The 22555-nt window shown below is 54.6% G+C and overlaps 1 protein-coding gene across 4 annotated transcripts in view; it reads right to left on the bottom strand.

Annotated features, from left to right (window-relative positions):
• PARVG (parvin gamma) overlaps positions 1-19642 on the bottom strand; it is a 27525-nt gene extending 7883 nt beyond the window's left edge. The window contains exons 1-12 of one of the 4 annotated variants that reach the window (XM_032261416.1): positions 19303-19642; positions 18767-18942; positions 17291-17372; positions 14545-14609; positions 12610-12712; positions 11523-11663; positions 9843-9958; positions 8431-8486; positions 5666-5688; positions 2894-2952; positions 2692-2760; positions 430-531 (exon numbers count right to left, since the gene is read on the bottom strand). In XM_032261416.1, coding sequence (XP_032117307.1) covers positions 430-531; positions 2692-2760; positions 2894-2952; positions 5666-5688; positions 8431-8486; positions 9843-9958; positions 11523-11663; positions 12610-12712; positions 14545-14609; positions 17291-17369 — 813 coding nt within the window. In that variant the 5' untranslated portion in view covers positions 17370-17372; positions 18767-18942; positions 19303-19642. Of the gene's footprint in view, positions 1-429; positions 532-2691; positions 2761-2893; positions 2953-5665; positions 5689-8430; positions 8487-9842; positions 9959-11522; positions 11664-12609; positions 12713-14544; positions 14610-17290; positions 17385-18766; positions 19232-19302 lie in introns of those variants that run through there. The other 3 variants (XM_032261414.1, XM_032261418.1, XM_032261415.1) reach the window with 3 other exon arrangements.
• Between the last annotated feature and the right edge of the window lie 2913 nt (positions 19643-22555).

The raw sequence follows: 22555 nt of genomic DNA, 5'->3' as shown, positions 1-22555 counted from the left end.
ATGGATAGGTATATAGGTGGATGGATAGGTGAGTGGGTGGGTGGATGAATGGATGAATGGATGGGTGGATGGGTGGGTGGATAGATGGATAGGTATATAGGTGGATGGATAGGTGAATGGGTGGGTGGATGAATGGATGGGTGGATGGGTGGGTGGATGGGTGGATGGGTGGATGGGTGGGTGGATAGGTATATAGATGGATGGAGAGGTGGATGAGTGGATGGATGGGTGGGTGGATAGATGGATAGGTATATAGGTGGATGGATAGGTGAGTGGGTGGATGGATGGACGGACAGGTAGACATAGATAAACAAGCTTCCCTTACATCCTTCACTTTACCTGGAACTGAATAAACACACGTGTCATGTCATTTCTGTTTATCTGTTCACCCAGAGGTAGACAATCAAGAAGAATCTTTGGAGAACTTACCATTTCTGCAGGAGAGTTGGGCGTGAGGTAGAATTCCTTTAAGTGCAGGAAGAAGCCTTCAAGTTGTCCAATCAGCAAGAGTAAGATGACCCCATCTGCAAACTACAAAGGAAGGAACAAGAGGCCATCATGTGGAAGAAGCCTGGGGACACCCACTCTGTCTTTTACAGGCTGTGTGGTCCTAAGGAAATCACACAACTTCTCTGAGCCTCTGGTTCCTTGGTGAGAAGTGGGGAAGACTTTCCTGACCTCACAGGGTTGCAGGTAAGATGCGGTTTCAGGCTGCCTGGTACCTAGTGTATGCTCAGTAAAAACAGTGCTTCCTAAACTTGCTGTAGAATAGCCTCATGCCAGTTTTTAAACACCACGCTGTTCCACAAGCTACAGAAACACAGGAAAACAGAGTTACATGCAAAACTATTCCATCAGGGAAAAGCAGAGAGCGGCACACAGGGCCCATCTTGCCAGCTGCCATATTAATATTTCTGTCTGTTCTGAGACAAAGCTGTCGTCCCTACCACCAGCATATCAATATGCTAATATAATCCTATTGAGTCTCTTCAAAGATACAAAACACAGGATGGGATATTGGAAGAAACCGCCATTCAAAGCCCTTAATGGAATTTCCTCCTATTATGTCTGTTTCAATGTTATTAGTTTGGGCCTGAAATCTTTTCTGCATTATTCCTCGGTAATACAACTGAAATGCAAGGGACTTCCTTGCCCCGTTTTATTGAACAGTCTCTAAATACCAACTTCGCACATGCCATGAGTATCCAAAGCCATTATTTTACCAAGGGAGAGATAAAGATGGAATAGGTAATATGCAAATCTCAGAAGTCATCCTGTTTATGTCCACATAAAATATAATAAAACTGCAAATCTCTCATTTATTTCATGCCAGCAGCGTGCCAAGTAATAGACCAAACATGTGCGGCTCACCGGCTCATGTACCACTTACAATTCTATGAGGTTGCCGTCTTGCACCCACTTTATAAGAGGAGCCTGAGGTTCAGAGAAGACCAGTAACTCGCCCAAGTTCACACAGCAAATGTGGAGGGGTGTCAGCAGAGCCCAGGGGCCATCACTGGTGGAGGCAGGAGGGAAATGTGTGTCTGTCTGGCTTCAAAGCCTGGTACTTCCACCCTGCCATGCTGCCATACCCTATCACACACAAACTTCTCACGTGGCCACATGTGAGGTGGTTATAAGCACAAACTCTGGCCCCAGCTGCCTGGGTTCAAATCCCAGATCCACTACATATCACTGTGTGACCTTAGACAAGTTAATTAGCCTCTCTGTGCCTTAACATCCTCCTCTGTAGGTGAGGTAATACAGTTCCCACTTCAGGGGATTTGGGGAAGAATTCCATGAGTTAATGTAGGAAGCATTTTGCAGGGGGACTGACACCTAGTAAGGGCTTTATTGGTTTTAGCTACTGGGAGTGGGAGTATATCGGCCCCATCCCTCCCCAGCCAATGCCCATCCAGAGCCTCTCTGAGAGGTAACACCTCTGGCTACTTTATTCATGAGCCAATTGGTCCATCTGGGACCAGACTCCCTCCCCACCCCAGGCCCCAGCACCCAGCCGAACCCAGGTGGCTAGATGCCTACGTCATGTTCCACTGAGGCCACTGGCATCCAGCAGACTCCATGCCCACTCTGCAGGCGCCGGGCTGGCAGCCACTCTGCTCCTCTGCCCCCATCCCTTGCATTGCGGGCACAGCGCCACTGTGGAAAGCCACAGCCCACGGTCAGTGCTGACCCCCAAGATTCTGCTCCTGGGACGATTAGGTCTAAGGCAGTCAGGGGAGGACTGGGCTCCTTCGGGTGCTCATGAGAGACGCAGAGCCTGCAGACGGAGGGGCTGCGTTGTCACCTACGCCTGGCGCATGGCACAAACCTAATAAATTCTGTTTGGGCGAACACAACCACGCAGGGAAGACTCATGTGCTTCAAGTCTGGGCATGGGCTAGGCTAAGATTAATTATGAAATAAAATTATAACAATGAGAAGCAGTGACAGCCGAGGTGACTCCAGCTTGGTGAAGTGTTCCCACGCCCCCGCCCCCGGGATTCTGCCGTGTCCCTGGTGGCCAGTGCTGCCTGCCAGCAGCAGTCACACTGGGGAGGGGGACCCTGAGGCTCCAAGAGGCGATGCAACCCCCACCACCGCACAGCGGGTTTCTAGGGCGCACAGACGCTTTCCTTCCCATGGCCAGTGGCCCTGCCCTGCCTGGAGACGCCGCCGCTGAGTCCATACCTGGGTTTCCAGATTCTGCACAGACAGGCCCAGGCAGTCCAGCTTCTGGTTGACAAAGTTCACGATGGCCTAACCAAGGAAGAACAAGGGCCTAGCACACCGCAGGTGTGGCACAAGGACCCGTGATTCCCTCCTACGGCGCAGGTAGGCAGTGGGTGGGGTGGGCGGCCCGGGAGCCGCTGAGAGGTTTGATCTCTCCTACCTCTTTCACTGCGTTCACTTTCTCCGGAGCCAGCTTAAATAATTCATCAAAGACGTCGTCTGCAGACACAGATCCAATAAACACCTCATTACGATGCTATTATCTTTGTGCCAAACAGGGAATTTTTTTTCACAAAAGTTTCTTAGAATAACCAGTCCAGAGGGAGCTGCCGTTTTAGATCATGGTTCTCACATAAAACAGACTTGGATTTGAGTCACTGCTCCCCTGGCCATGTGCCCCCGGAGGGATTCACCGTCTCTCTCTGCGCCTCCCTAGCTGGAGTCGTTGCAGAGATGGAATTGTTTGATAGCAGGTAACACACCTGGCCCAGCAGCATGATGACTGAGCACACAGTAGGACTTCAGTATACAGCCGCTCTTCCTGCAGCTGACACTTGTTACCGTGTAGGCACAGCTGCATCCCTTCCTCTGCCAGCTGGCCCTCCCTCCTCCCAGGGCCCTGCTCGCCTCCCCGGGGCTACGGGAGCTGCTACAGGTGGGTGATGGGGCCAGCCTGGGGCTGACGCTAGTTCTGTGAGTCCCCTCCCCTTGCTTTTAAAGTGGCTGAGTAAGGACTCTTCCCCACTGCCCACCCCCTCACCCCACCCTGCCCCACCCCCAAGAGTGTCTGAATCTGCTGCCTGCAAAAGGCCAGCTCTCTCAGCAACTCAGTCACTCCCTTGGAGTCTGGGAACAGCGGCTCAGGCCCTGGGATCCAGCCTTGGGTGCCCCATGGCTAATGCCCTTTGTGCACAAGCTGGGTTCCTGCTATCAGCAGCTAACACTCCTCCCATGGGAACACTGGTCCTTGGGCACCAAATACACAGACTGGCCTAAGTTTGCCTGTGGCTTCTTCTGCCACTCAGGAGCTGTGTGACTCTAAGCAAATCACAGCACGTCTCTGTGCTTCAGTTCACTTGTTCGTGAAGAGGGGAAAGTGGCACCAAATAGCATCGTGCACGTTAAAAGGCCCCTAAAACCAACTGACAATCGACATGGTGGAAACATCAGTGGTCAGGGAAATCACATCACTGAAGGAGCCAGGAAAGGAGAGGCAAATGTGTCATCAGATGATCCCGTTCTGCGCCCTTTCTTCGCCCTGTGACTCCCACTTTATGCTGCCACCTGCCCAAAATACTGCTCCCTGGGCAACCCTTCATGTCCTCAGGCTGCCCCTCCCCCTGCAAACACAGATTCCCCAGCCAGCCCTCCTTGCCCCCCACTTCTCCTTTCCCCCAAAACTCTGTCTCCGTCAGCCCCCATTCTCAGAGGCTACTTACTTTCCTGGCAGGTTAGTATCTCTGTCTCTGCAGGTGAGGTGCTCCTCAGAGCATCCCTGCCCACGTAGCTATGTGTCTAAGTGGGGAGGGTACAGGGAGAAAAAAATAGTGTTGGGATGGACAGATATGGGTGAATAGATAGGTGGTTGGATGTGTAGATAGATGAATGAATGGATGAATAGGTGGGTGGGTGGATTGATGAATGGATGGATGGATAGGTGGGTGGATGGATGGATGGATGGGTGGCTGGACAGATAAATGGAACGGATGGATGGATAGATGATGGATGGGTAGGTGGATAGATGAATGGAAGCATCAATGGATGGATGGAGGGATGGAAAAATGAATGGGTGGGCGGATGGATAGGTGGATGGATGGATAGGTGGGTAACTGGATGGATGGATGATGGATAGGTGGGTGACTGGATAGATGAATGGAGGAATGGATGGATGGATGAATGGATGGATGGGTAGGTGGATGGTTGAATGGAGGCATGACTGGATAGATGGAGAGATGGATAAATGGATGGGTGGGTGGGTGGATGGATAGGTGGGTGACTGGATGGATGAATGGATGGACGGATGGATGAATGGATGGATGGGTAGGTGGATCGTTGAATGGAGGCATGACTGGATAGATGGAGAGATTGATAAATGGATGGGTGGGTGGGTGGGTGGATAGGTGGGTGACTGGATGGATGAATGGATGGACGGATGGATGAATGGATGGATGGGTAGGTGGATGGATGAATGGAAGAATGGGTTGATGGGTGCAGAGATGGATAAATCAATGGATGGATAGATGGGTGGGTGGATAGGTGGGTGAGCAGATAGATGAATGCAAGAAAGGATGGATGGATGGATTGATAGATGGATAAATGGATGGATGGATGGAGAAGAGCTGGCCAGACTACTGACAAAGGAATGGATGAATGAAAGAAGTAACAACTAGATAAATCAACTGATTGGCGAACAGCTCTGTCAGAAGGGCAGAAGCCATATTACTGTCCACTCACTACTGAGCACTACCCACATGCTGAATGCACTCACAGATGATCTCCTTTAACCCTCACTGCCAGTGTAAGAGGTTAGGGTCAGGGTCAGGGTCAGGGTCATTTTATAGATGGGGACACTGAGGCATGGACAAGTTAAGATACTTGCCCAAGCTTAAGTGGCTCATGAGTGGGAAAACTGGTGTTTGAACCCAGGCCACTGACCCCAGAGCCCACACACTCAACGGACTCCACCATCACTGCCCATGTGAATTATAAACTCCTCTCCCTCCAGAGACAGTATCGTGAGAAGGAGCAGCCAGCTCCGTGGATGGACAGACAGGAAGAGGGACAAATGAATAAGAATAAGGCTTGAGACACAAACAGCAGGCGACGAGGAAATGAGAGAATGCTCAGCAATTAACCAACCCTGCATCAAGACTCATCTGCATTAACACGCATCAGATAGGAACAGATTTCCAAAAATTACGAGAGTACTCACTCGGAGGCTGGTCCTTGTCTGTGCTACAGGAGAAGTTGAAGGGGGTGGAGAAAGCAAACAAATGGTTAAGAAAGAAGCCCTGCAAACCTGCAGTCTCTCAACATGACAAACATCAGTGCCGGCAAGGTTGCAAAGAAACTGGCATGTTCGTGGTTATTCTGGCAGCTTTGTAGGTAGGGCAGGTAACAGAAAGGGTCTTTGTGGGAGGCAAACAGCAGACATAGGTTCATGCCCTTCTCTGAGGCTTCCACACCTAGAAACATTTGGATTTTGCTGGTTTTGTGGTTCCTGCTTTGTTCTAAGGGAGATCCATCACATATATCATAAAGTACAAAAGCTGTAAGTTTACAGCACGTGCATTTTACCTAGTAAGGGCTTTATTGGTTTTAGCTACTGGGAGTGGGAGTATATCGGCCCCATCCCTCCCCAGCCAATGCCCATCCAGAGCCTCTCTGAGAGGTAACACCTCTGGCTACTTTATTCATGAGCCAATTGGTCCATCTGGGACCAGACTCCCTCCCCACCCCAGGCCCCAGCACCCAGCCGAACTCAGGTGGCTAGATGCCTAGGTCATGTCCCACTGAGGCCACTGGCATCCTGTGTGATCACCGTCCCTCACATGATGCAGAACCTCCCGCCCCCCGATGTGTCCTCCCTTCCATCCCTCCCTCCCTGCACTGATCACGGCTGTGACTGCTCTTGCCTTCTATTGGTTTTGCCTGTCCTGGAAGATCATGTAACTGAAACCATGTCGCATGTTCTCTTTTGGGTCTGGCTTCTTTCACTCCATTTTTACTGTTTTTGAAAAATTTTTCTTTGATTTTTTTGGTCAAGTTTTTAGCTTCACCCTACCCCATAGAAAAGAAGTTCTGTAGGTCCAGGGCAGGCCAAATCCCTCCAACCAGAACCCTCCAGAAGAGAGCTGGGCCCCACAGGGCAGAGCCCAGCAGCCTATGACAGGGACCCAGGCTCAGCACACAAGGCCAAGGCTGCCAGGAGGGCAGACGCCATGTTCCGTCCACACCACTCCAGCCCCAGCCAAGCCTTAAGTGGACAGCAGCCCTCCCCAGCCAGCATCTTGGCTGCATCCCCATGAGAGATCTTGAGCCCAAGCACCCAGCTGAGCTGCTCCTGAGCTCCAAGCCCACAGAAACTGTGAGGAGAATCTATGTTCACTGTCATTTTCAGCTTCAAAGTTTTGGGGGAACTTGTTACTCAGCAATCAGTAACTAATACAAGAAGTCAGAAATCCTGGGCACCACCCACAGCTGCCATGTCACCAGCAAGGCACCCAGCAGCTGTGCCCCAGCTGTGCCCTGAGCCTGAGCCAGCGCCACATGGAAGACAGCAAAGGTGGACCTGCTGGCAGCCTGTGTTGCCCCAGGGGCCCACCCCTCTCCAGGCCCCACCTGTTCTCTGCAGCGCGTGGACTGAGTGTTCTGGGCAGCTCTTATGTGCCAACCTTAGACTCCTGCACAGAATCCAGAACCTTTAAAGTTGGATGGCATTTGGCCTGACTCCCTCAATTAATGGAGAGAAACTGGAACCCAGGGCCACACAGGCATTGAGAACCCACAGTGCTGGGCCTGGCTCAGAGGACCTGGTGGTCCAGCAGGACAGAGCCTGGACCAAGAACAGGAAGCATGCCCTGACTTTGACAGGAGGAGGGAGAGAGCATGGAAGGCATATCGGGTAGGGGGCTGGGGGCAAAGGCTCAGGCAGGCCTGAGCAGGCCCAGTCACAGGACCTGAGGGGACAGTAGGGACCCAGGAGGGAGGGGGAAGATGGCAGCTGAGAACGGGGAGGCTATTTAATGCGTTTTTCTAGAAGGTCTTGATTCCTCTTAGGCTCCCTCTGCCCAGCTTCCTCCTCAAGCCACAGCTCCAACCAAGCATAGCCCAGTCCTGGGTTTGAATCCCAGTTCTGCCCCCCTAACCCCTCGTGAGGCCCTGGACACTCCCCTGCCCTCTCCGAGCTAAAGAAAACTGACCATGCCTCACTGCACTTTGTGAGGGCTAAAACATTCAGCCCAATGCCTGCGCATAATAGGCTTTCAGTGAAAGTTAGGTAAGGGAGGGGAATCTAATTTCCTGCTGATAGCCTCCTCCGAACTAAAGGGGAAAGCTGTCTGGACAAGACAGGGCCGGGTGCAGAGTAAACAAGACGGGCAGCAGCAGGTGGCCATGACCCAGTGGGCGGGGAGCAGGATGGCCACACCCCCAGTGGGCAGGGACTAGGACTGCCAGCCCCAGTGGGCGGGGAGCAGGATGGCCACACCCCCAGTGGGCAGGGACTAGGACTGCCAGCCTCAGTGGGTGGGGAGCAGGATGGGTGGGGAAAAGGATGGCCACATCCCAAAGCAGGATGCCCACACACCCCAGTGGGTAAGGAGCAAGATGGTCAGCCCCTGGCCATGCAGGGGCCTCTAAGACCCTTACAGCTTCGCAAAGACAGAGGCACATCCTGCTCACACTAGAGAGACTAAGATTCACTGGGCCCTGTGCCCCAAACCCAGGGGCCCCCACCCCAGAGAACAAAGCAAGGTGGCTGGGAGGGGCCAGGCAGGGACCAGGGTAGAGGCCGGAACAAAAGGGGCCTGAGTGCTACCGTGGGATGGAGGGGTCAGCGTGGGCTTCTCTGGTCTGAGGGAAAGCCAGAGCGTGGAGCCCTTCCCGCAAAGGTCAGGCAGATCTGCCCCGGCCCCCGTCCTGCCCCGTCCACTGCTGAGCCCCAGCCCCAGCCATGCACCCTTGTCCTTCCCTCACCTGCATTCGGTGAGCTGCTCCATCGACTTCTCTGACTTCAGACCACTCTTGGTGCTCTAAGAAAGGTAAGGAGGGAAGAAATTAAATAATCCAGAAAGCTCGGGCCCAGAGCGGTCCCAGGGACCCGTTTGCTCTGCCTCACCCCCTCCTCAGGATGGCCTCCTGACTTGTCTTTCCTCCCCAGGAGTCCTGAGGTTGGGGCTGTGTCTGCCTCGCTCCCCGAGGTGTCCCCAGAGTCTCACGGCGGGAGGAGGGCAGTATCAATGAGCATGTGGCTGTGAGCAAATGAATGGTGAAGGAGTGAATCAATGTAGTCACCTCTGAGTTATGTCGGCAGGACAAAGCCACACAACTGCTCGGTAGGGAATTATAATCAATGGTTTTAAAACCCAGGAGAAGGCAGCGTGCAGTGGCTCACGCCTGTCATCCCAGCGCTTTGGGAGACGAAGACAGGTGGATCACTTGAACTCAGGAGTTTGAGACCAGCCTGGGCAACATGGTGAAACCCTGTCTCTACAAAAAACGCAAAAAATTAGCCGGGTGCAGTGGCTCGCACATGTAGTCCCAGCTATTTGGGAGGCTGAAGTGGGAGGATCACTTGAGCCGGGGAGGCAGAGGTTGCAGTGAGCTGAGATTGTGCCACTGCACTCCAGCCTGGGCAATAGAGCAAGACCCCATCTGGAAAAAACAAAAAACAAAAAAAAGTATAAATGACTTTGACTGGGTTTGGCCAAACTTGGCTTATTCTCTGGGGAGAGTCAGAGATACACCCTCAGACAGGAGGCCCCTATGCACCAGGAACCCGAGGCCGGGGTGGGACGGGGGATCAGAGGAAGGGAAGAGCCGGTGGGGCCCCCTACTGTGATGCTCAGAGTCTGTCTGGAGAGAGAAGCTGTGGATTCCCGGGTATTAACTGTAGCACAGGCAGGCCGCACACTAGACAGAGTATCTGGGGCGGGGGAAATCCAGAAAGGCTTCCTGAAAGAGGAGAACGGGCACTGTCACAGCTGCCAGTTTTCTAACAAGAGATAGTGCCCTTATGGTGAGAGCGGTGGTTTTGCCTCAGGGGTGTGAAGGCTCTCTCGTGGCCATGAACAGACGGCCACATATGGCTCAGCCGCTGGCCCCAGCCTCTGCCAGCCAGATGCCCTCTGCTGAGGTCAAGAGAAGCTGGCCAGCCCTGGACTTCCTCATGCCCTCAGGTCTCTGCCAGACCCACTGGACTCTTTACAGCCCACCCCCAGCCCTAGACAGCACCCCGTGGTTGTCCTGGCAGGATTCTATTTCTCGGGGTTCCCTGAAACTCACCCTGGATCAGCCCACCCCAGCCAGCACCATCCACGCAGGGCAAAGCAATGCGGACTCAAGATGCTCAGCTTCTGCTTACAAATCCCTGGGGCCCAGGCTGCTACCTCAATGGTGATGACCTCCACCTGGACGTTGGTTGGGAGGGACAGGTCAGGCTGGAAGCGCTTGGCCAGGGCCACAAGAAGGTGCAGGGTGGACAGCAGGTCCTTGTTGAAGATGGCTGGAAGGAAAGAAGAGACAGGTCAGGGCCCAGGGGGCTGCCAAGGCTTCTTCACTGTCACCACCACCACCTGCACACCAAGGAGGCCTGTGTCCAGCCTTCTGGAGAGCAGAGATCTGGAGATGCATGTTCAGAACCTAAAAATCATCACACTTCAGCAGGGCGCGGTGGCTCATGCCTTAATCCCAGCACTTTGGGAGGCTGAGGCGGGTGGATCACGAGGTCATGAGATTGAGACCATCTTGGCTAATATGGTGAAACCCCGTCTCTACTAAAAACACAAAAATTAGCCGGGATGGTGACATGCGCCTGTAGTGTCAGCTACTCGGGAGGTTGAGGCAGAATTGCTTGAAACTGGGAGGCAGAGGTTGCATGAGCTGAAATTGTGCCACTGCACTCCAGCCTGAATGACAGAACAAATCTCCTTCTCCAAAAAAAAAAAAAAAAAAAATCATCACACTTTGCCTCCATCTTCCTACTTCTTAGAATATAGCCCAAGGGTACAGTCTACCTTGTGGAAGGAGCTCTGGCCACAAAGATGGTCACTGTAGACTGTTCACAACTGGAAGCACCAAGTGACCTACGGTAAGGCCCTGGCTGAGCCATCATTAGATTTCAGCTCAATGTGACTTAATTCAGGGTTGATTTCATCAACATCAATCACTGAATGTGAGACCTTAAAAGAAGCAGATGCAGGAGCATGTGTCCCAACAAAAGCTGGGTTCGGAGGGTGACTCTGTTCAGCCCTCACCGCCCAACCTGGGAGAAGCTGCTTAACTCTTCAGCCTCGCTGTTCTCATCTGGGATAGGGGACGATACAGAGAATGGATGGGAAGGAAATCTGTGCCAAACTGTGAACCGGGTGGGGTGGGGAAATCTTGGCGTTTGGCACTCTTTTTTGTTGCTGTTTCTTTGATATGAAGTCTTGTTCTTGTCACCCAGGCTGGAGTACAATGGTGATATCTCGGCTTGCTGCAACCTCCGCCTCCCGGGTTCAAGTGATTCTCCTGCCTCAGCCTCCTGAGCAGCTGAGATTACAGGTGCCCACCGCCACACTTGGCTAATTTTTATATTTTCAATAGAGATGGGGTTTCACCATGCTGACCAGGCTGGTCTGGAACTCCTGACCTCAGGGGATCTGCCCGCTTCTGCTTCCCAAAGTGCTGGGATTACAGGCGTGAGCCGCCGTGCCTGGCCAGGCACACTCACTTTTTGTACAAGCAGGCCCTGCAGATATTCCAGTACTTGAAGGAAATGGGGGTGCGGATGGGCAGACCACAGTACTTGGAGCTCAACAGTGGCTGTCATTCTCCATGAGACCGTTTGCGACCCTGGGCTGCTCTTTGCTGCAGTGACACCCTCTGGGGCACAGACGTGTCCTGGACCGCTGGCTGCTCAGCCAGATCCCTGCCTGTGGCTCCCTGAGGCTTCCCCCTCCTTCCTTACTCCCAGGTTGTGCCCCTGCCGTGGGGAGGATGAGCGCGCCTTCCTGGTGCATGAGACGCCTGGAGCAGAAGGGCCCCAGTGGCCCCACGCTCCCCCGGGGTGGCTGCGGCCCACATACTCTCCACGCTCCACTTGGCCTGCCGCTCCTCCAGCTGCAGACTCCGGTTCACGGCCTCCAGCACCACGGTGAGCTTGTGCCTCTGGCTCGCGGCTGTCAGGGCGATGTCCTCTGCTTCCAGTTTGAGCGCTGCCAACTTCTCTGGAGGCAGGAGAGGGTGGTGAGGGCCCTTGGCTGGGGGCAGCCCAGAGAGCACCTCGGGGCCCCTCCAGGAGGCTGAACCTGCCTGGTGCTTCAGAGAACATGGGCCTGGAGAGGCCGGGAGGAGGCTCTGAGCGTGAACAGCCCCTGCAAAGCCCCTTGGAGCTTTCCAGACTGAGGAGGAGCTTGGACTAACTTTCAGAGGCTCCCTTTCCTTATCTGAAACGGGGATATTAACAGCACCGGTTGTTCTCAGAATGAGCTGCACCTGCTACATGGGCCGTGCCTGGCAGTGCGAGCACAGGTGTGGGATGGTCTAGCCACCTGCAAAGAGCTCAGCAAATACTGTGGAGGCTGCCCCCAGGCTAAGTGCCAAGGACATGGCATCGGGCCTATCCGTGGCCTCCAAGACCACAGTTTTGTGCAAAAGAGATGGACAGACCAACATGACCACACAAGGGGAAAGGGAGGGCGACTCTGGGGCTTGTGGGGAACACTTGCCTGGGGCCAGGAGGAGGCCCTGAGCATGAACACCCACTGCAAAGCACCTTGGAACTTTCCAGACTGAGGAGGAACACGGCAGCAGGAGCCTAGCCCTGCCCCAGCCCCCCAAGACTGCCCATTTTCTCTCCAGCAGCCTGGGGCAGCTGGAGGGCAGGGACTGTGGGTTCTTTTGTTACCTCGCAGCACCTGAAAATAGCAGGTACTCAGTGAGTGTTGGAGATGCAGTGTGGTGTGGTGGAAGGATCCCAGGCGTCAGAGCCCCAGCCTGAGCCCCAGCTCGGCCCCCTCACTCGTGGGCCGCAGATAGCGCCCCCATCTCCCCAGCACAGGCCCATCTAGAAAGTAAGACAGGTGTCCCTAAACCCCGGACCATTGTGGGGAGTGAGGGAGGGAGCCCGCCTGTGGGGCCGAGGCCCAGGCAGCCCCGGAAACAGCCACTTACGGAACAGGTGGTGCAGGATGAGCCCGTCGAACATGTCCTCCTCCAGGCTGCGGACCACGATGTGCTCTGGGAGGAGAGTGGCGTTGATCCACTCCATCAGCACCTGCAGGCCCCAAGGGGGTGACTTTTGGTGGGGGTGGGAACTTCTCATCTGGCCCCACACCTGGCTCAGAATGCCTGTCTCTCACCTGCCAACTCCTACCCATCCTTCAAGGCCCGCTCAAATGTCACCTCCACTGGGAAGCCCTCCTTGATCTCCCAGGCTGAGCTGGGGGCCTGCTCTGGGCTCCTGCAGACTCCCTGCTTCTCTCCGTCACAAACCTGAGCAGTGTGGGGCTGTCATTACCATGTGTGAGATTTTAGTACCAGGAAGTGGGGTACTATCATAGCAAATACCTAAAAATGGGGAGATAGCTTAAAGAAGGAAAAGAATTGGACAATGAACACTTGATAGAAAAAGCCTAGGTTGCCGTGAGAGGTGGTCAGTAGACATATGGCCATTAAGGTGCTCCTGGTGAGGTCCCAGGAGGAAATGGGGGGCACGACATTGGGCGTGTAGACGGAGGTGGAGATTGGAGTGACATAGCCACGGGTCCAGAAGCCCAGGAGGCTGCAGCCATCAGAGCTGGGGGAGAAGAGGGGACATCGGCCCCCTGAGAGCCTCCAGGAGCCAATCCTGACAGCGCCTTGGCCGAGGACCTCTGGCCTGCGGCACTGTAACACAATACGTTTCTGTGGTTTAAGCCATGCAGTCTGCGGCCACAAGTTACAGTAGCCCTAGGAAGCTAATGCGGGGGTGCTGGCGCCCCGCCCACTCCTTGACTGGAGCCCACTAGCCCGGCTCCCACCTGCAGCTCTGCTGGAAGCTGTCCCAATCTGCTTGTGCTCAAAAGGTCAGAGTGCCAGGGAATCAATGTCAAGGCCCAGCCCTTTCTCAGGGAGCAGCTGTTAACTAAAGGTTATCAGAAGATGGTGAATAAATACCCCAGCTCTGTCACCACTCGGGCGGGAATGCTCTGAGCCTGCTCTATGCTGGCTCCAGGGTACCCAGCAGGCTTGAGCCCCTTTCCTCCCATGAACCCTGGGACAACCTCCCAACTCAACTACTGGCACCCAAATCCTTGTCTCAGGATCAGCCTCTGGAGGAGCCGAGCTGGGATGATGTGTCAGCATCACCCCAGGTCTTCCAGGCAGGACCACGGGTGGCTCTCTCTGTGTCCCTATGCCAGATACAGGGCTGTGCCAGGTGTGCTGGCCAAAGGTGGGAAAGGAGGGAGTGAGGGAATAGGAAGGAGGATGGAAAATGGTCCACAAAGCCTTTGGGTATGGAAGATGGATAGCCCAGGAGGCCTCCTTGGAGGAGGCAACAGAGAGAGGCCATGTGGAGACTGGAGACAGAAGCTGAGGGAAACAGAGGCCTGGAGCCCACCTGTGCCCAGCTGGTCCAGTGGCCATAGCAGCAGACCCACGACCAAGGAGAGAACTGAGCATGGGTGCCACAGGCCCACTGCCACTGTCCCACCAGTTCTCCTTCACCTTGGGCAGCCAAGCTGGGGAGGAGCGCAGGCTTAGGGGCCAGCAGCTCATGTCAAACCCCAGCTCCGTTACAGGCACCTGCGTGCCCCTGACAGATCAGGTCACCTCTCTAAGCCTCGCTATCTGTCCCATCCCCGGGATGTAGGGAATAATAGATTTGCCTCAAATCCCATGAGGTTGCTGGGATGGTGTATGTGAAGGCACACAGTTGGTGCTCAATACATGTTTTTACATGCAGGTTCTGTGGGTAACTTGCTTCTAGGGGCCTTTGGGGGTCGCCACCCCCCAGCCTGAGGTCAAGGAGTAGAGACATCCCGCTGTCCCCCCCCCATGGAGGCCACTGCCTGCTCTGCCCAGAGAGTGTGACCAGGGCAGTCAGGGCTGTGGAGGCTGCTGTACCTTTTGCAGTGCTTCAAATCTGGGGTCCTTCCGGGAAGTGGGTGGCAGGTATTTCTTCTTTCCTCCTGGAAGCAGAATGGATATGACAAGCACGTGGGGACCCTGTGGGGTGCTTGGCCACACTCCCTGCAGATCACCCACGGAACGCAGCCCCTCAGCCCCGGGGCACTGGTCCTGCCACTTCCACCGCAGCACGCCTTCCCTCACTTCCCTCGCCAGCACCAGCTCACCCTCAGACACTGCAGCATTTATATTTTGAGACATAAACTCAGAAGGGATTTCTTGATTGTTGGGAATTCAAAGTTAACTGGGCATCCTGTGTCTTATGTGGCAACCCTCCCTATTTAGGTAAAGTGAAACCCCAGCCAGAGAGGGGAGGCGGCGCCCAGGCTCACCAGGCTCTAAGGGGCTAAGGTGGGGCTTAGCCCAGGTCTCCCAGGCCCCTCCATGGCCCCTCTTGCAGTCAGACTCCTCAGGGTGGCCCTCGGAGGCCCAGCAGCTCCCCTTCTCCAAGGTCGGGCCAACAGCCACCCACATTTTAGACTCACAGAACCCACAAAATGTCAGGGCTGAGAACGACCTCTGAGATCAGCTAGTCCCAATGTACATGGGGGGAAACAGTCAGCAGTGGGGACTGTCTTGCCTAAATTCACAAAATGCGCTGTCTCTTATGTGACCCCAATAAAGGCTTTTCCTAGACATGCTGAAAACCTTAGAGAGCTATCCAGCCCCGTGTTTTCTGATGAAAGAGAAGGCAACAGCATCACGGGCTGAGGTGCCCAGCAAGGGGCAGGCTCTCAGCAAGTGCTTGGGCGAGTAAGCGGGCGAATGAATGAACAAATGAATGAACATGGTGCTGCTCCTTCCTGGAGCAGACTTCTTGTGACTTGAGTCATCCAATGTCCCAGCTCTGCTTGCCAGAACTTTAAGGATCTTAAATCAATTGTAACACAAGAAATAAATTATTATTATTACCGTAGCACCTAAGTTCTGCTAACCTAACTCAGCTGCTTTCCTCAGACACTTTCCAATCTTCAGCGTTTTAAACACAGAATACCAGACGGTGAAGAAGTCAGCCAGGCAACTCGGCGTCTGACCTGCCACACCGGGGACCCTGTTGGCGCTGGAGTTCTCACTCCATAACATCTACTTAAAAGGCAGCATTCAGGGCTGGGTGCGGTGGCTCATGCCTGGAATCCCAGCCCTTTTGGGAGGCCGAGGTGGGTGGATCCCTTGAGGTCAGGAGTTTGAGACCAGCCTGGCCAACATGATGAAACCCCGTCTCTAGTAAAAATACAAAAATTAACCAGGCATGGTGGCAGGTGCCTGTAATCCCAGCTACTCGGGAGGCTGAGGCAGGAGAATGGCTTGAACCTGGGAGGTGGAGATTGCAGAGAGCCGAGGTCGCAGCACTGCACTCCAGCCTGGGCAACACAGTGAGATTTCCATCTCAAGAAAAAAAAATAAAAATAAAAAGGCGGTATTCACAGGAGCTGGAGAAAGCCCCATTCCGCTCCTTTCCCTTAAATTATTCACACGTTTTGTCAGCATGCTTAGGTTTTCTTTTCTTTTTTTTTTTTTTTTTTTGAGATGGAGTGTTGCTCTTGTTGCCAGGCTGGTGTGCAGCAGCGTGATCTCGGCTCACCACAACCTCCGCCTCCCGGGTCCAGGCCATTCTCCTGCCTCAGCCTCCAGAGTAGCTGGGATCACAGGCATGCACCACAATGACAAGCTAATTTTTTCGTATTTTTAGTAGAGACAGGAGTTTCACCGTGTTGGCCAGGCTGGTCTTGAACTCCTGACCTCAGGTCAGGAGTTGCCTGCCTTGGCCTCCCAAAGTTCTGGGATTACAGGGGTGAGCCACCGCACCTGGCTATGTTTTCATGGTTACATAAATTCCAATGAGTTCACCTAAACCCCTTTCCCACTGGGACATCTGGCTGCTTCCTGGCATGCTGCTGTTGGTCTGTTTCTTTCAAAGAACACAGGGACTGTGACAGCTCTGGGACCTGCCCCTGCCCTTCTTTTGAGCCTTCTCCTAGGAAGGAGGTTTCAGGGACTGCGGCTGCCAGCTCCCGAAAGGGCTCACAACACAGAGCTTTGCTGAAAGGGTGACCCACACTTGTTGAATTGCTCCATCCTATGCTCACCCCGCTTTTGAAAGAGACTCACACATGTGAGGGAAGCACATCAGGAGCCCCACAGCCTGCAAAGCATCACTGCGTGGTGGGCATCGCTGCGTGGTGGGCATCGCTGAGTGGTGGGCATCGCTGCATGGTGGTCACGGAACCTCAGTTCTGGGAACCTCCCTGGGCTCAGAACCCCACTCCACCACCTGCTAAGAGTTTCCTGCTACTGTGGCATGTCACCCCCTGTCTCTCAGTTTCCTCATCTGTATAAAGCAGGCACTGATGGCCACCCTTGGGAATAAATGAGTTGCTACAGGTAAGAGGTGCTGGTGGGTAGGGGCACACAGAAGGCTCACAGGACAAGAGCAATCGGTATTCACTGTAATTCATTGTAATCCGCACCATCTCTCACCTGGAGAGAGGAGGCTCTGGCTCCTCAGAAGGTTCCAGGAGGAGTAGTTGGGTTGAGCATAAGGTGGAAGGCGGAGGCAGGGATGGGCAGAATTGGGCACTCAGCTGACAGCTGGGAAGGCACTGCACATCCCAGGCATGGCCAGGCTCGCTCTTTTGCCATGCAGACCCTCACCCTCCGCCCTCAGACCCGTCCTGGCACACACCTTGTGGGAGCTCCTCCTCTGCTGGGGGCTCCACCCCCTTGGGGAGCTGCAGCAGGTCATACAAGGACTCCAGCTCCATCGCCTGCCTCCAAGCCTGTACGGAGAATGTGGGAGAGGGTGTCATGGTCCGAGAAGCCTCAAACTCATGTCCTCTAAACCTAGAGGCACAGAAGGAGGGTGGAAGCCGGGCTCCGGGGACATGGCATTGCACCAGCCTAGGCAGGGGTACGGGCCCTGTGAGAAAGAGGGCTTGAGCCAGCCCTCACTGGGTGATGGGGTAGAAAAAGGCCCAGAGGCTGAGGACACAGCTGAGCAAGGCTTGGTGGGGACGTGGTCCTTCCTCAGGCAGGTGCAGAGCGGTCACCCGTCACCATCCTGCGGCCCCTACCCTCCTATCCATGCACCCCCACCCTACCCCAGACATCAGGACAAAGGGGGTACAGCTCACTCCTCAGAGCTTGTCGGGATGAGCTCAAGGGGAACCTTCCCGGCCGGCCTGTGTGGGGCTGGCTGGGGTGAACACGCGGAAGGTGACATCTCCCGTCCCATAAACCGGAAGGCTCAGGGTTGACAGAGGCCCTGTTCATCTTCCTCATCCTCGTTACAGGCAGAAGGCTGGGCTCGCCATGTGCCGAGACAGGGGCAGATCCAGAGGCCACCCCAGCCTCCTTCCTGTCCCCTGGCCCACTTCCTCTCCCGCGGAGCCTTCGCCAGCTCGGCTGGCGGCTTTTGGCCTCCTCCTTCCTCCCTCTTCAGCGCCCCGGTCTTCTCGGTGTTTTCAAACTCAGTCAGACATGGGGGGGGTGGGTCACATGGCAGATGTTGGTGTCCAGAGCAGGGAGCCCCCAGAGCTGTGGGAGATGGAGGCATTTGCTCGGCCTAGCCACCTGTGTCAGACCGGCAGTCAGCCTGGGGAGGGGGACGCGGGACTCCATCCTGGCCTGCAGCGTGGAGGTGATGGGGAACACAGACAGTAGAACTGACTCCCAGTTCCTTAATCCCCAAGCTGAGGGCCATGGCCAGAGAAGATGAAAGCGCCCGGCCTGGGCATCAGGAAGCCCGGGCCCCAGGCCAGCTCCTCCTTACTCAGGCTGTGTGACTTTGGGCAAACCCCCTGCCCTCTCTGGTCCTGATGCGTGCTTACAAGGAGGGCCTGAACTCGATGCTGCCCAAAGGGATCAGCAGTCTGGGCAAGCCCCTTCCTGGCCCCGGGGCCTCAGTTTCTTCACCTGGAGACAGAGGGGCTGAAGTTCCGGGGCGGCAACTCCTCCATAGAACAGGAAGGGAGGACGCTGACCAACCTCTAAGCAGGGGCAGCAGAGGTGCCGTGGGGACTCAAGGTCTCACTTTACCGACACCCTTCCCCAAGCAGCCTCCGCTGGGCCTGCCCGCCGGGGTCCTTCTCAGGTGGTATCTGGGCCCCTCCCTCCGTGCCCCCCAGCACTTAAGGACGGTGGCCCCAATACCAGAACTCACCCGGCTGCTTTCTCCACGCAGGAAACCGGAGGCCTACTGGGCACAAGGGGTGGTCCCTGGGTTCCGAATAAAAGCAGGTTCCGGGTTCTTGTGGGGGCTTCGGGGGCCAGGCCAGGAGGGGGGAGGTCGGCTGCTCACTTCCTCCAGGGCCCACTCAGCTGGCAGGAGCTTCCTCTCTGCGGCAGGGCCCGAGGGGGAGGACGCTGTGAACTCGAAGCTGCCCCGGCCCGACAGACAGCTCTGCCCAGAGCTCCAGTGCCCGCCTCCTGCGCGGCCCCCGTCCCACAGCACTTCAGTCCAGTGCTCCCACGTCTCTCAATCTGCCCGCCTTCCACAACCACACCTGTTTCCACGCAGGCTTTTCACCTCCACAGTGGCAGCTACTTCGGCCAGAGCCTGGGGTTGACCCCCGCAACCCACCACCAGCAGCAGCACCCGGTCAGCCCAGCGACCACACCCTGCCTCACGTGCTCCCACCTCCACACCCCGCCCAGCCCAGGCCCCTTCCTCTCCCGGACCGCGGGGAAGCTTCCTACCTGGACTCTGGGCTGCAGCCTTCCCCACACCCCCTGCCCGCCCCTGAGCTGGGTTCCCACAAACAGTCAGAGGAGTCACTTCCTGTCCCCACTCACTCAAACCACCAACAGCGCCCAATGGCTCTTAAAATAACACGCAGGGTGTGCAGCCCCGCCCATGAGCCCCAGCATGGGTGACCTGCATCCTCATCCCCTAACCTCTGTCCCCGCCGCAGGGACCACCTGCCTTCCTGCCTCGGCCTCTTCACATATCCTGTTCCCTCCACCTAGAGGCCCCTGCCCAGTTTTCAACTTCCCTAATTGCCTTACCTGAAGTAGGTCCTCCCTATAATTCTTTTTTTTTGAGACAGAATTTCGCTCTCGTTGCCCAGGCTGGAGTACAATGGCACAATCTCGGCTTACTACAACCTCCACCTCCTGGGTTCAAGTGATTCTCCTGCCTCAGCCTCCCGAGTAGCTGGGATTACATGCGTGTGCCACCACGCCCAGCTAATTCTGTATTGTCAGTAGAGACGGGGGCTTCTCCATGTTGGTCAGGCTGGTCTTGAACTCCTGACCTCAGTTGATCCACTCACCTCAGCCTCCCAAAGTGCTGGCCCTCTCTGTGATTTTTTACCATAGCCCCTGGGGGTTTCCTTCAAGGCACATAAACCCATGGCATTGTTGGCTCAGCCAGTCAGCCATCTGGTGTGTGACGCCTGCCTCACCACCAGACCTTTGCCCCTCAGGAGCAGCTGTGGTCTGCCTCTTCCGATCATGGTTACAGACCTGCGTCTAGAACAATGCCTGGCACAACGTGGGCTCGGTGAATAGAAATTGATGGCTGTTGTTGCCGAGGGGATAAGGAAGGCTTTCCAGAGGAGAATGGGGCCTTGACGGCTGCATAGGAGTTTGCAGTGGAAGAAGAAGGGGTGAGAACGTGGCAGGTGGAGGGGACAGCATATGCAAAGGCATGGAAGGGTCCAAGAAGGAGAGATCTCAGCACAGTAGATAGAAAAACACTGCAGACCCCAGCTGGTCTCTCGGGCTGGAATCTTCACCATCCGGGCTGAAATGGTGAGTTTCCCTAGCAACAGGTGATGGGGAAGCGGTCCACCCCTTCTGACAGCTTAGGCAGAAAGTGGCCAGATCAGGTGGGAAGCAGGAGGCAGGGGTGGGTGAGAGCAGGAAAGTAGGGTGCTTGTAAAAAGTTAACTAAAAATGACAAAACATCATACTGGTATTGTTGCTCATATTGACGGAGTCATTGGTGATGAAACAAACATCATTTTGGGCCTTCAAAAATGAAGGAAACCCCATGAGGTAGGTACAATCATCACCCCCAAATCACAGAGGAAGAAACTGGGATGCACGATTCCGTCTCTGCCATTCTGATGTGCCTGCGCCTGACTGGGGCTCGTGACAGGCGGGGAGAGAAGCGACCATGCGGGACCGCTTTTGCTGGAGTGTGTGTAGCAGGCTCAGCCCAGCTCTGGACCCAGCGGTTCTGGTGGTGGCTTCTGACCCCGGATCACAGCCACGCAGTTGTAGCAGTCACAGTCCTAGCAGCGAAGGGACAGCACGTTCCCATGTGCTGACTAAAGGCTGTTTGATGAGGGACAGCTGGGGCAGGGTTAAGGAAACTCAGAAGAGATGGTGCTGCACCCTGGCTAGCAACATGGGAGAGCTATTACTTCTTCAAAACCTACAGGGCAAAGGAGGGGGTGGATGCCAGAGCCCGGGAACAGAATCAGCAGAGCTCTAAGAGGGGCTCAGGGTGGGAGCTGTGGCCTTTAGTAGAGGGACACAGCCAGCTCGTGGTGACCCCGCAGAAGGGCACTGCTGGAGGAATACCTGCCCAGACCTCTCTGTCTTTTCCCTCCTGCCAGGGCCTCCCCCAGCCACATCCAGACAGAAGCCAGAGGTAAGAAGTGCCCTGCTGCAGTCCACAGACATCAGGAGAGAAAACGGCGGGGAGTGGATTTGCAGAGGTGAACCTAAAGCATTCGACCCAGAAACCGTGCTTCTAGGGCCAGCCTCACATGGCAGCGTCCTTCAGGAGCCAGCTCTGCAGTATTCTTCCGAGAGTCCTTGCTGGAGGCACTGCTTCCAGCCTTCCAACGGCTGGGGAATTGTACAGTTTCCCGTATTAGATTCCTTTCCCCTTCAAACTGAAGAGGCTCTCGTCATCGGCAACTGAATCCCAATTAACCTCGGATTTGTTACCAGAAACGATCGCAGGCAGCACGTCCTCCAGGATGGGAACTGGGATTGGTTACTTGTTCTGGTTGATTTAAAGGCAGTGGGGACCTAGTAACTGTTAGAGAATGGAGTTCTAACAGTTCATAGTATGTGATGGCAAAATAATTACCTGTCATCACTCAGAACTAAGTAGTATTGAATTCCAGCTCTGGCGGAGCTGTGGCTTCCATAGGCAATACAAGGACTGTGGGGTGAGTCTGTTAACATCACACCAAAGAGTTTAAGGCAAGAAAAGAACAGTCCCAGTGCTTTACATTCTCGGCTCAAGGTATGCTCAGAGTACAGGGAGTTCTCTGATAGCCCTCAAAGTCTCTCTTATCTCTTGGGTCTGCAGGGCTCCTATAGGTAAAAATCAGATGCAGAATCTAATCCTATGTGGTGTGGAGTTACAACAGACAACTAAATCCACAACTCACGAAGCAATGTGTGTAGAGCATTGTTTAGGGGAAGAGAAGCACTCTAAGAAGTGGAAGAGTTAACACGGAGATAAATCCAAGCACCCCCAAACCCCAATTAAGAAAAAGGCTGGGCAGGTGCAGTGGCTCATGCCTGTAATCCCAGCACTTTGGGAGGCAAAGGCAGGTGGATCAGGAGGTCAGGAGATCGAGACTATCCTGGCCAACATGGTGGAACCCCATCTCTACTAAAAATACAAAAATTAGCTGGGCGCAGTGGCAGGCTCCTGTAATCCCAGCTACTGGGGAGGCTGAGGCAGGAGAATTGCTGGAACCCAGGGGGTGGAGGTTGCAGTGAGCCAAGGTCACAACACTGCATTCCAGCCTGGGCCCCAGAGTGAGACTTCATTACAAACAGCAACAACAACAAAAGGCACAGATAGAAGGGAATTATTCCAGCCTTTTTTTTTTTTTTTTAGAGACACAGTCTAAAATATATCTATGCAAATATACCTAACACTACTGAACTGTACACTTAAAAGTAGTTAACAAAGTGAATTTTATGTTATGTGTATTTTAACCACAACTAAGAATTTAAAAAATTAATAAAATAAAAA

Source organism: Sapajus apella, unplaced genomic scaffold (genome assembly GCF_009761245.1).
Source record: "Sapajus apella isolate SASKATOON/1434 unplaced genomic scaffold, GSC_monkey_1.0 scaffold123, whole genome shotgun sequence".
NCBI lineage: Eukaryota > Metazoa > Chordata > Mammalia > Primates > Cebidae > Sapajus > Sapajus apella.
The sequence above is the reverse complement of the archived record's forward strand: the minus strand, read 5'-3'. Positions and strand labels throughout refer to the sequence as shown.